Below are 12490 nucleotides of genomic sequence, written 5' to 3' on the forward strand. Positions count from 1 at the left end.
TGACAAGTTTCCCCAAAGTCCTCACGTAAAGAGAAATAGCAACCAGTCTGGCAGGGTTGTCTCATGCTCCTGTGACAGCGGCACGTCTCATTTCCTAAGTGTCTGGCAGGACTGGACTCTGCAGACGCCACTATCTGACACAAGAAGTTGAGAACAGGCCAATCCCTTCAGTGACCCAAGTCACCTCCAGAGGGAAGCTGTTCTGCCTCCGCTGCCCCAAGGGAACAACCTGTTCTCATGGAGAGAAGGCAGCAGCAAACCCCTTGATAAGGTGGGAGCTATTTTTAGAACCAAGCAGGGTTAGCTGTGTGCTCCAGAAAGCATCCCTTTAATTAGGCTCTGGGGGAATGTGTGGCTGCGAGGAAGCGCTCACCGCAGCCTGTTCCACCCACAACAGCCTGAAGTGCTGTGCTCAGGGTGACGTGGCTGCCTGTCACCCCAGGCTGCACACCCCGGCTGCCTCAGATAAGCCGGGAGAGCGCGGCTGTAAACAGCAGCACGCATGCATTCTTTCCATGCCACAGGACACAGGTATTTATAGGGCTGAATGCAGGAAGCTTAGGAAGGGGTGAAAGGCACCCATTTCAAACCGTGACCCAGCTCCAAGGGCAGCAGGGCAAGAGCCCAGCTCCACCCTCGCTTGTTGTACAACTCAGCCAGCAAGCTCAATAAAACATATTTATTCTGTACATTTATATAGAGATGCCTGGGGAACCCCCAGCATTAGAAAAATTCAAGACAACAAAACAGCAATTATGAAAGCATGGCACCAAGAACAGTCATGCCACAGATGGCAGGGATGTGGTGAGACCAGCCATCAGCTATTTCAGAGGTCACAGCACCACATACCTGCTTTGGGGCAGAAAACACAAGGGCTGCTGCAAACAGCTGGATTTCCCCCCCACTCCCCAGGCAGCTTTCTTTGTGACTCACTAGCATCAAAAGGAAGAGCCTGCTGGTGGCTGGGGCCTTCTTGCAGGCATGGGTGAAAGACCATGTCACCGTAATACCCAGAACGTTGCCAGGATGGGAAGAAAGAGGGATCCTGCTTGAGCAGTGACCTTGAGCCGGCAGCTCCTGTCTCCCGACTGGGCTGATGGGGAAGAAGCAGAGTTTTCAGCTGGGTCAGTGCTCCCCTGAAGGGACAGAGGCAGCTCTGTCACTACTGAACTACCCCTGAATTCGTTTTCACTGGCTTCCCCATGGCTTAGCGTGCTCTTTGCAGGGTGCAGCCACCATTTCCTACCTGCTGGAGTCCTGCCCTGTGGAAAGCTGCTTTGCGACATCCATGGGCTGCTAAGCCCTGCAGGCCCTGCCTGTGCCAGCAGTCCAGAAAGCAGAACTTGCTCTCATGATGCTAGAAGGGCTGTTTGGGTGTCCAAGTGCTATCACGGGCCTTTGCTCTTCCCTTCAGTCAGGGCTGGCTGAAGGCCTATTGCTCACAGCAGACAGATCCGGTTTAACAGTCAACGATAAACCCAAAAGCCTATGTACAGCTATACAGCCCCTGCTGCACCCTCCAGGATACACAGGGGACCTGCACGACAGCGAGTGGGAGACAAACGTGCTCCACTCTTTGTGCACAGAGTCCTTGCTGGCAACATCACCTTTCCTCTGACAACAAACCCCAGTGGCAAGGGAAAGAGAATTCTTCCTCCAAGAGAAACAGAAATAAAGTCACGCCACTTTCAAATCACATCTGCACAATAAAGTCACCTGGTTTTGTGTTCATAACACAGCCCATCTTCCTCACACATTAAGGCAAGCATGTGGGGAGCAAGCTGGGCTGGGACCAGGAACAGCCACACCAGGGAGCCCACTGCAAACCACTGCTCTTAATGCACAGATATCACCGTCAGCCAAACATCCATGGAAACAACGTGCACTCACCAGCATAGGTGCAGGCCTTGCTCTTCTCCACAGAACAGCCTCCTGCCCAGCTGAAGCAAGGAGCAGATGCAAGTGCAAGCTCTGCCTTCATGTTACATTGGGAGGCTGCACCATTCGGAGCAGTCACAGCTTCCCAGGAGTCAGAAAGTGGGATGCTGAAAGAGTGTGTACATATGAGTAGGGAACAGGACGTCTGTCCAACAGTAAGACACTCAAATTGGAGTAATGCAAAACCAACACACAAATGGGGACACAGCAGATTAAAGCCAACCAAGGTTAAAACGGTTAAAAAGTATCCTGAATGCATTCTGAGAGGCTCAACCAAGCCCCTGCTGTGGGTGGCAGGGCCTCTTCCATCCCCTGCCCAGAAGGGTGTTCTGCATGATGACTCAAGAGAGGACTGTTATCAACCCTGTACTTGGAGAGCAGAAATGGGACCAGCTCTTGTGTCAGAGATGGAAAAATATCCCTTCGCTGCTGGTGTTCAAGGGTTCTGCTCCTCCCAACCAGTAATTTTCAAACAGTAAACAAAGCCAGAACTTGCCTGCCCAGGTCTGCAGGTGCCTCTGATCTATTCTGAAGGAGGGCAGGGTAACAAAAGCTGCAGGCGATGTTGACAACATGCTTAACTTGCCCCATGTATGGCACTGAATGCAAGAAACTCTCCCAGGTTCCACCTCACAGTGTGAAGGAGGGACACCCATGCTAGAATGGGACAGCAGCAGCTCCCAGCATCACTGAGAGAGCCACAGGAGCTTCCATCCTTCTCCCCAGTTGTTGGTGAGTGGAGATCATTCTGACGCAGTGGTAGTCAGAAGCTCAGCTGTGCAGGCCCCAGGGACTCCTCCAGGCCATTTTCTTTGGTGGTGATGGCTTGGAGGTCAGTGACATGCCCAATGCCTTTGGTGACTCCTTCACGGAAAAGCAGCTTGGCTCCGATCTTCAAGTATTCTGGATGCTTGATGAATCTGAACCGGACGACTGCCTTCTCTCCTGTCCGCAGCTTGTCCTGAAAAGAAAAGGAGGAGAGCTTAAAACCCCATGTACCATTTCAACGCATGCAGGAGAGGTCCATGTGGATGCTAAGAAGATCAGGTAAATGAACAGCTTGCCTCCCTCAGACTGCATGGCTTGAACCCTTCCCATTATCATATGCATAAGGTGAGACAGGAAGACACTAGCTCTGAACAATGGACAGTTCACCTCCCTTCACAGTCTTACTGTAGTCCATCATGCTGCTTACTTTGTGAGGAAGGAATTCTTTAACATGCTGGGCAGAAAAGCAACCAAGCAGGCAGGATAAAGAAATGGAGTGTACTCCTGGGAAGGGACACAGTTACTGAAGATACCAGTAGCCCCTGGGTTTACTAAAGGGCATGGTGGAATCCCAACAAACCCCACAGGGAGGTCCATCTTCCTCCCGTTTCCTCCCATGCCTACCTTTCCGTGGATCTTCTCTACAATAGCAGTCTGTCGCACATTCCCCACGTGCACTGTCACCTGAAACCCCTTCCGGAAAGTCGTGGCATGGAACAACAGCACGATCTCAGCTTCAAACACTGAGCAGATGGTAGGGTTCATTTCTGGGCTCACCATGACCATGCCCTGCACAACAACCCAAAACTCAGACCAATTAGGGCCAGTCTCCGTGCTTCTGAACAGCCCCCAAAACCACAAGCACATCTCCATTCTGTGACTTGGACTTGCATCCCATTCTCAGCCTTGTCTCATCCTATTTCGCAGCCTGGCCATCTCCTCTCCTTCCAGCAAGTTTCCTGCAGGCATCTCTACTTCATTCCCACCCTACCAATGGGAGATCTCCAGGGAAGCCTCCAGTCCTGGCAGCAGCAGGACTCACCTTGCGCAGCAGGGAGCGGTCAAAGGGCCCGAGGGCCAGCGTGGCTGCCTGCCCGGCCCGCAGCACGCGGCAGGCGGAGCGGTTGCGTTGGATACTGCACACTTTCAACCGGAGGAACTTCCCGTCGTCAGTGGGACCAACCACCAGGTTCTCCCCTTCTCGGCAGATACCACTGCCCAGGGCAGGAAAGAAGAGGAGGACAGAGTTCATCAAGAGACAAGGAAAAAATTTCACCCTCCAAGGGAAAACTCCCCTCAAAAATCCCCACAGCCAAGGAGGTGAGTGTCCCTGGACTCTTACCCAGGACCAACTAACAGGGATGCAAAGCTGGTGGGAACAGGAATTTCCTGCAGTAGGAGTGAAAGCCACACTGACTTCTAAGAATACCAGGTACAGACAGGGGCCACTGTCCCCAGTGCTCTGCCACACTGCACTGTTTCTGCTGGGGAGACTGTGGTTGACACCCATTCTGTGTGGATATGCTGGTAGCCAAACTGATCACTCCTGAACGCTGAGGGACAGCTGCATTCTCATGGGGTAGCATGCAGTTAACCTCTACTGGGATTGGAGGACTTGTCCTTCCACATTTCCTCCCCCCTGCTTGTGGAAGGAGGAAAGCAACATCTTAGGGTCATGACTAACCTCTGCTGACTCTGAGTTCCAGAATGCCTTCCTTCAGCACTCTACAGGTCACATTCCCAATCCCGCAATTTTAGAGCAGACTCTCTGCTTGCCACCACACCACCAATAATCTGCTCATGGCACCTCCCAACACCCTGTAGGGCTTTACCCTCACTTGGCTCAGTCATGTGGAAGCAGTCAGCACTGAGCCTTGCACCACTTCCACATCTGCAGTGGATGACTCCAACCCTGAGGGAACTCCAGCAACCATTCACAGGTGCATTTGTCCGCCTGGCCTCACTTACCTTGATAGAGTTCCTCCTACCACAGTCCCCACCTCTGGCACAGTATAAATTTCATCAACCTGCAGCAAGGCAACAAGAATAAGCTGCTCAGACAGCTGTGAAATAGCACTCCAGGATGAGGACAAGGTGCCCACCCCTTGTGTGGACAGAGGTAAGCTCTCTGCTGCCCAGAGACACCATGTTGGAGCTTCCACCAGCTCACGCTACCTTCCCATTAGAGGAACTTCTGCCTTGTAAGTGGCAACCACAGAAACAATCTTATCCCTGAGATGGGCATCCCTTGGTTAGGACAGAGCCTAGACTAACAGGCTTTTTTTTTTTTCCTCCCCAAAGACTGAGTCCTTTCTTTATTTTAACGTCTCCTAATAGTCCAGGAGTTCACCACATCCCTACCCCAGCTTTTCAGATCCCCTGGAGGCTTGTCACACGTCACAGGAATGACTGCAGTACCAGAACTGGAAACAAACTGTCGTTACGCACCTGAAACTCTGTTAGTTGCTGCATTAGCTCTTCCTGCTCTTTACTGTTGGTCAGTGGAGGCAGGATGTTGAGGAAGACTTTTAAGAGATCCAGGTTCTCCCCAGAAACACTGGACAGTGTGAAGATTGGGGTGATGCTGTCAGATACAAATAAACAGGAATAAGCAGAAGGGCAGAGCACAGCTGCAGAGGGTGGATGGGATTCTGAATTTACCAAGTCCAGCAAAAGGACAGAGACTATGTGATAAATGGCTCAAGCAGGAGGACGCATGGGCTGGACAACTTTGCAGTAACCTCTTACTCAATGGTTGGTCGAGGCACAGATCCCCTGCTAACCCACAATTCTGTCATGGAGAAGTAACTCCAGTGCAGCCTTGGGCACGTTCTGCACCCAGAGCCCAGAAAAAGGCCTGGGAGGGAAAAATGCCTTCTTGGAGAATGCAAAGGTAGGACACTTGATGAGGAGACAAGATATTAAAGATGTGGCCACCCTTCCCCAGCTCCACACAGTAGCCCAGTCTGAATTGTGGGCTCCCAGCAGAAGAAAGGAATGGTCCCTTACTTGGGAGACTGTGCAAACTGCTGTGCTGCTGTAACAGCATCGTCATCTGAGTTCACAAGCAGGGGGAGCTTGTTGCAGCCTGGCTGTTTCAGGATTCGCTCCAGCTGCTTCACTGTCCGTTCCACGGTGGCTTTTGAACACAAATCAACTTTGCTGATGACAATGAAGAAGGGGACCTTGAGGGCCATGGCCAAGCCCAAGTGCTCTCGTGTTGTGCCCGCTGCAGGAAACAAGTGAGAGTGTAGGTGCAAGAGCAGACATCACTGTTGCTTGTTCATGGGACAGCTATGTCTCCTGGCTCTCCCACAGGCCCACTCTAGAGATTTCACCCTAACCAGTGAAACTGATTCTCAGGCAATGAAAAAGCAAATTTATTCTTTTAAACAAAAGCAAACATCAGTCCAGAAAAAATAAAAACCACCATGGATTTTTGTGACTGATCTGTTTGTTTCAGAAAGATGCAGTGGTTTTCATTCTTGGGCTGCAGTCTGCCAGAAAACAGCCACAAAAGTGTCAAGGAAAGATGTGGGAGAATTCCAGCTTGCCTTTTTACAAGGCTTTGGGATTCAGCCACCTCTAAGAATATGCCAAAGTTGTGGGGGTTTTCTGACAAACACAGCCTCAAATTCCAAACAAAGCCTCTCTGTCCAGTGTACAGTTTAATGCTGGCTACAGCTGTTAAGAGGATCCTAGCTCTGCTCCCTTCCCAGGCACTGGCTTACAAGAAATCAGTAGAGGCTTCCAGACTACTATGTTTTTTCTGACCATCATTCCCAGCTAACAAGGACTCACTCCTCCATTCTCCATTTCTCTTCATGTGTTGCTACCAATCCATGCAGGCAGGACAACACTCACCAATGCCAGTGTTGGCGCTAACCACCAGCATAGCAAAGTCTGGGCAGTAGCTGGTGAGACCAAAGATGGTTGTTTTCAGATACTTGTGGTGGCCAGCCAGGTCAATAAAAGTGATCATTTTGGAAGAACTCTCACAAATCTCTTCTGCTGTTCGGGAGTCACTGTAATTTACCACCTGAGGGACATAAGGACTCGGTGAGAAAAGGAGCTCCAGCAGGCAAGTGAAGAAAACTCAGCTCTTATCTATCCACTTTGACCTCAGAATTAGTGAGATCACCACGGGTGCAAGACACGATGTCTGCTGCAAATGGACACGTAGCACTCTGGTTCAGCTAAAAGCACACAGAGCTGTGTCACCTCTCTACCCTCATGTCCTACTCTGAGTTGTAACAGGAGGGTAGCTCTGTTCTCCTCCAGCTTTCACAGTTCAGCAGCTCACCTCTCCTTTGCTGTTGAAGCCGAGGATCTCAAAGCTGATGCTCGACGTTCTCCCTGACTGGATTTCATGAAGATGCCGGAAGAGGTTGAGGCGCGCTCTGCCCCGCCCGTTGTCCAGCTCTCCCTGTGTCAGGACACCCAACAGGGTTGACTTCCCCGAGTCCACATTCCCCAGCACAGCTACTCGCAGGTCTAAGAACTACAGGAAGAAGAACAGAGAAATCATGAACCACTGCCGTGGTGGGTGTGCGTGAACACTACATGGCAGGGGAGATGTGCCTCAGGGAGCTCCTCTCTGCAACGGACACTGTGCAGTGTAATCTTGCTCAGATTCTGCTCTTGCTCCCAGCAAACTACTACCCAGGAGTTGTGATACACGCTCTGGAGTTGTGATGTGACACATCAGGCTTTGATATCATAAAAAAGGCTATTTGTTACAGCAGGACCTCTAAATCCTTCCTTGTTTGCACACTGGCCTGCATCAGAACTGTTGCCATAGAAGTGAAATAATTTCTCACCTGTGCTCCAGTCAATGTCCCCTCTGGTATCTGCCTCAACCACAATCTTGGAGATGAAAAGCATTATCATCAAGCCTCCCTCTGGCAGCTCTTTAAAGCATCTGCTACGGGCCAATCTATGACACAGTGCCTCTAGGGTTTGGGCTCCCATCCCAAAAGGAAGCTGCTTACATGAAGCTTGTAAGTGTTTAGCAGGAGAGGATGGCTGAGTCACAGGTCCCTACCTGCTGGTTGTCAGGCACCTTTCGGACAAGCACCTCTGTTATCTTCCTTGGAACGTCGCTGTCGTAATCAACCTCCCTCTCCCGCAGCACCGTAATATCAGCCCCAACCCTGCCACAAACATGAAAGGAAGGGGTGAGACACACTTGTATTCGGCAGCTCTTGCACCTCTAGAATTACAGCTAGCAAAGTGAATGGGATGAAAGCTGGGGATAGAAGGGAAGGAGCCTCAAGCTTCCAGCTCAAAGCCCTGTAACCACCTTTGCATTTCCAGAACCTCATGATGAGGGAATTTCAGTCATATGGAGGCTTTGCAGAACGGAGCCATTGGCTCCCCAAGGGACTCCTGGGGCAAAGTCTCTCTACTGGAGGCTGCTTATGCCTACGGGTCCTGCAGATGAAAGGGAACACGTACTTCTCTGCCATGCGGCGCAGTGTCTTGAGCGAAGCACGCATCTCCTCCTCCGAGAGGCCCACCAGCAGCCCGTTGTCCTCCACGCCGATCTGATAGACGGCCTCACCTCGGCCTTCCTGCAGTCGCCACTTCATCTGTGTCACCAGGTGCTCAAAGCGATACTGCGAGGGATTCACCAGCTTCAGCTGTTCAATAGAGGGGCTGGTTTTAGTCACAGCCTGGGTGCAGAAGGAATCCCACCGCCCAAGCTAGCAACTCCCTAGCCCAACACCATGAAGCAATGCCCCCAGTTCGGGCCCACCTCTAGAAACCAAGTGAGTGCAAACGGTGGAACAGCCACAAGAAAGTGGCAAATGATTATCAGTGACACCTGCACCTCTCTCTCAAAAGGAATAAGGTTTCAGGAAAAACACAGTGGGTCTCTTCTCCTAAAACAATTCCTAAAAATGAGTCCCGAGATCAAACTCTTCCAGCTCAGCACAGTGAGCTAGGCACATAAACACAGAAGATGACTGATAGTTCCTTAGTACAGTGTCCAGTTTTCCATCCCTTCCTTACACATGTTCCCCATATGCTGTCTTTGGTGAAGTTACTCACTGTAAAATAACACTCTGGGAGGAAGACCTCCTTCTGCAACCTCAAAAGGCTCACCTTGTACTCGATGTTCCCATCTTCTGCCTGGTCAGAGAATGAAATGAGACAGAAAGGTTAGATGCTGTGCCAGCAGGGACTTCCATAGGCATCAGCTGCCCAGATACTCTGCAACTCGTGCTGACAGTTTCACAGAGGGGGAGATTGGCAGAAATATACTATGTTAGGTCACGGCCTCTTCTGCCATTCATTCCTACACTCAACTGGAACTTACTTTCAGTTGTTTCTACTGTTTGCATCTCACGCAATGAAAACCAGAAGACAAAACTAGAGAGGGACAGAGAGGCAATACTGTTTGGGGGGGGATTTTTTTACTGCTGGTAAAGAATAGGGCCAGTCTAACAGCCACAGAGAGAGAGTTCCAGTTTCAAAAAGGCACAGACCAGCAGATGATTGAGTCTCCCCCATCACCCACCCATGACCCACAGTGCCACCCACAGCATCCCACTCCCACACTATCCAGCAGCTTCCATCCACCCAATGTGCACAGAAACAGGGGACTGGGAACAAAAGTCACTGCCTCCTCGCCTGCACACTGATACCCTCCCTCAATTAGTTTTTCATTGACTCCTTTCCATATCCTTGTGTATCATCTCTCTGCAAGAGAGAAGGACTACAAACATATGGAAGCAAGCCACTGACTTCTTTGCAGTAGAGCAAGCTGGTCACTGGCCTGGCAGTTCTGGAGAAGCAGAGCTGATCAAGACTGTGTACACAACGTGCTCAGAAGAACTGAAGCTGGGCTGGGGTGACACAGAAAGGCCCATGTACTCATCAAGCTTGCTCCAACCACAACAGGCACCAGCTTCCCAGTGAGAACCTGTAGCCAATATTGAAGTAATTTTCCCACTGATTTGGTATAAGGACCACTGAGAAAGGGCTGAAACCTCCAGGAAGCTAAGTACTTTGGCACACTAAATGGGGCTACCAACACTAAGCACTTCCTTTTCCTCTGGACACCTATTTACATGTCAGAAGAGGCAATAGCCCTTTCCTTGCCTTCTAGCTCAGGTCCTAACCACAGCACTGCTTATGGTGGCAAAAGGCCAACAGAGGGAAATTCAGGATTGTCAGCTCAGCTCTCGGGCACCAGAGCTACGCAGTGAGAAAAAGGTACTTGTGGAAGTCTTCCTCTCTTACCATCTACCAGCTTTCCAGCTCGAAGAAAAACACATTAACATACTGAGCTGTCGTCTAAATAAGGGTGTGGGTCTCCTTCAAGGCAGCTGAGACTAGAAAAGCAACAAGCCTAGACTTGCTGGACCACATACTGCACAGGGCAGCCGGGGACAGGAAGCTGTGCTGAAACCACAGGGGGCTGTCCAGCCTCCAGCTCAAAGGAACAAAAACTGAACTGCAGCTGCAAAGTACAGTACTGCCCGTGGAGAACATCTAACAGTAGCAAAGCGCTGTTTTCCCTTCTTGCCAAGAGTCACAGCCCTGCCTTGTGGAGGAATTGCTCCCTCCAAGCACAGGCTCTTATGTATTTTACAGAAGGCTTATAGAGCGGGGCCAAGCAATTGACTCCGGGGCAATGTGATGCTCCCCAGAGTCCTATTAGACTGCCCATTTCCTACCATTTCCTACCGATGTCACTTCTTCCTGCTGCAAGAGGCAAGTGCCTCATACTCTGTCAGTACCATCTGCATCTCCATGTAAGAAAACAGTTGCCAGATTAGCTGTGAAGGGAGTCACTAGCACCTGCTGAGCAATGTCTGAGTTTGGCAGCTGGAAAGGGACTTACACCCACCAGATCGGCTCTCGGGGAGAGATGCGAACAGGATGCTCGGCACTACGAGCTAAGCAAAGCATTGTTTCCAAACCTAGTCAGTTCCCAGACGGCAGACGGGCACCAGGCAGCGAGGTGCTACTAACGGACAGGGCTTGGCAGACCACGCAGGGCGCCCGCTGGCACCGGGGACACAAGCACTGCCCGCTGCCACGTCAAACCCCGGAGGGGAGACCGTGGGGCAGGAGGACACTCGGTTGGCGGGGCCGCAGGACGGCCCGCAGGGCTGCTGGCCCAGCCCGGCGCGACCCCGCGCCAGCACCGCCGGGACCCTCGGCCGAGCCTCTCCAGAAACTGGTTCCCGCCTGACCCGCGACCGAACCCGCTCGGGTGCGGGGCGGCCCGCGCCGCACCGACCCCCTGGGACACACACACCGCCCCTCCGGCCCCTGCCCGGCCCTGACAAGAGCGGCGCGGGCCCCCGTGGCGCCAGGCCCCGGGACGGGGGGCGACCCCCGCCGCGGCTGACGGGACGCGGTGGCCCTTGGCCGGGCCGGGGAGCTCACCTCAGGCGGCAGGTACGGCGGGTTGTTGGCCTTGCCCCCTCGGCTCCGCCCGTTCTTCTTCTTCGCTTTTGAGCTGCAGCCGCCGGGCGCGGCCCCCCCGCGCCCGCGGAGTGCCCCGCCCGCCCCGCCGCCCGCCGGCCGGCAGCAGCCCCCGAACAGCTCCGACACCCTTGAATCCATGGCGGCCGGCGCGGCCCCGCCGCCCCGGTGCGCCGCCCGCTCCCTGCCGGGGCTCCCCTCCCCGGTCCCACCGCCCCGGCCCCGGCGTCAGCAACTGCCGCGCGGCGCCACGGGAAACCGAGTCCCGCCCGCCGCCCGCCTGCAGCGCCGCGCTCAGAACTACAGCTCCCAGCGTGCGCCGCGGCGCGCCCCCTTCATCCTTCATGGGCTCCCCCCGCGGGGACGGATGGGAGTTGGAGTCTGAGGGAGGCGGCGCCGCCTGGCGGACACGGTGTACAACACACAGGGAGCCGCCGCTCCCCGGTCCCTGACCTCCGGGATCTGCCGGTGCCCCCGGGCGTCCCCTCCGGCACTTCGCCGGCTTTGCCCCGGGGCAGAGCCCCGGGTGCCCTGCTCGGTGACAGCGAGCTATCAGCACCCGTTCTGACGGGCGGTTTTGGAGGTGTTTGGCACTGAGGTGCTGATGAAATACGTGGAGGCAGCAGCCCAGAACGGAGCTACCCCAAAGGATGCCTTTATCTCCCGCCGGGGGTGGGGACGACACACCAGTACCAGAAGCCCGTCCTGCCGCCCGCCGCATCCCCTCGGGAGGACGACGCTTTATTAGTGTTTGTTTAACTTTCACGGTCCGCGGCACTTACAGCACGCAGCCACGGCTGCAGCACGGTAACCTCGCTCCGCCAGCACCGGGCAACGGCTCCTCCCGCCACCCGGAGCGACCGCCCTCCCCGTGGCTTGCGGTGGGGCGGCACCCAATGGGGCTGCGGCCACGTTGTTTCCAAACACGGCAGCTCCCACCCGCTGCACGCTCCCCGCCCCGCCCCGCCGCGGGGCGGCGGGAGCTGCTCTGCGCTGCACCGGAGCCAGCGGGGCTGCCCGTCAGGGGTGCAGGGAGCCCAGCGGCCCGGGGGTGCCCGGCGGGGCTTTGCCCCCTCCCTGCCCAGCACCTGCCAGCCGTGCTCTGAGCGGGGGGAATCCAGTCCGCCAGTTCTCCGGAGCCGCCTGGGCAGCCCTGCGAGGTGGCAGCCGCAGCTCACGGTGCCGTGGCCAGGCTGGGGCACCCGGGTCCGCCACAGGCACTGCGGTGCCTCCTCAGTGCGGCGCTCGTAGCCCCACGGAGCATCCCCGGCTGCAGCCCCTCGTTTAGCTCCCCGCGCACAAACGCAGGTCGGTCCGGGGCCGCCCTGCCCGCCGGCCCCCC

The 12490-nt window shown here is 54.3% G+C and overlaps 1 protein-coding gene across 2 annotated transcripts; it reads right to left on the minus strand.

The window, feature by feature from the left end:
- Positions 1-665: 665 nt before the first annotated feature.
- GTPBP2 (GTP binding protein 2) lies at positions 666-11370 on the minus strand. 2 transcript variants are annotated; one of them, XM_030499552.1, is made up of 12 exons: positions 11110-11370; positions 8815-8841; positions 8164-8348; positions 7751-7859; positions 7010-7207; positions 6571-6745; positions 5716-5935; positions 5155-5290; positions 4675-4733; positions 3749-3920; positions 3331-3495; positions 666-2899 (listed from the first exon to the last, which is right to left on the minus strand). In XM_030499552.1, exons 1-12 carry the CDS (start codon positions 11287-11289, stop codon positions 2702-2704), a joined length of 1824 nt encoding a protein of 607 aa, XP_030355412.1. In that variant the 5' UTR covers positions 11290-11370; the 3' UTR covers positions 666-2701. The 2 variants fall into 2 exon arrangements, with proteins under 2 accessions (XP_030355412.1, XP_030355413.1); XM_030499553.1 differs by lacking the exon at positions 11110-11370 and adding an exon at positions 10565-10964.
- Between the last annotated feature and the right edge of the window lie 1120 nt (positions 11371-12490).

This window comes from Strigops habroptila, chromosome 10 (assembly GCF_004027225.2).
Source record: "Strigops habroptila isolate Jane chromosome 10, bStrHab1.2.pri, whole genome shotgun sequence".
NCBI classification, from domain to species: domain Eukaryota; kingdom Metazoa; phylum Chordata; class Aves; order Psittaciformes; family Psittacidae; genus Strigops; species Strigops habroptila.

What these genes read in the sequence shown, in the direction of transcription:
- GTPBP2 (XM_030499552.1), bottom strand. Translation starts at nt 11,289, where the DNA reads ATGGATTCAAGGGTGTCGGAGCTGTTCGGGGGCTGCTGCCGGCCGGCG. An exon ending in AGCAACTAACAGAGTTTCAG is followed by an intron (nt 4,734 to 5,154) that starts GTGCGTAACGAC and finishes GCCTTGCTGCAG; the next exon opens with GTTGATGAAATTTATACTGT. An exon ending in GTAGGAGGAACTCTATCAAG is followed by an intron (nt 3,921 to 4,674) that starts GTAAGTGAGGCC and finishes TGCCCTGGGCAG; the next exon opens with TGGTATCTGCCGAGAAGGGG.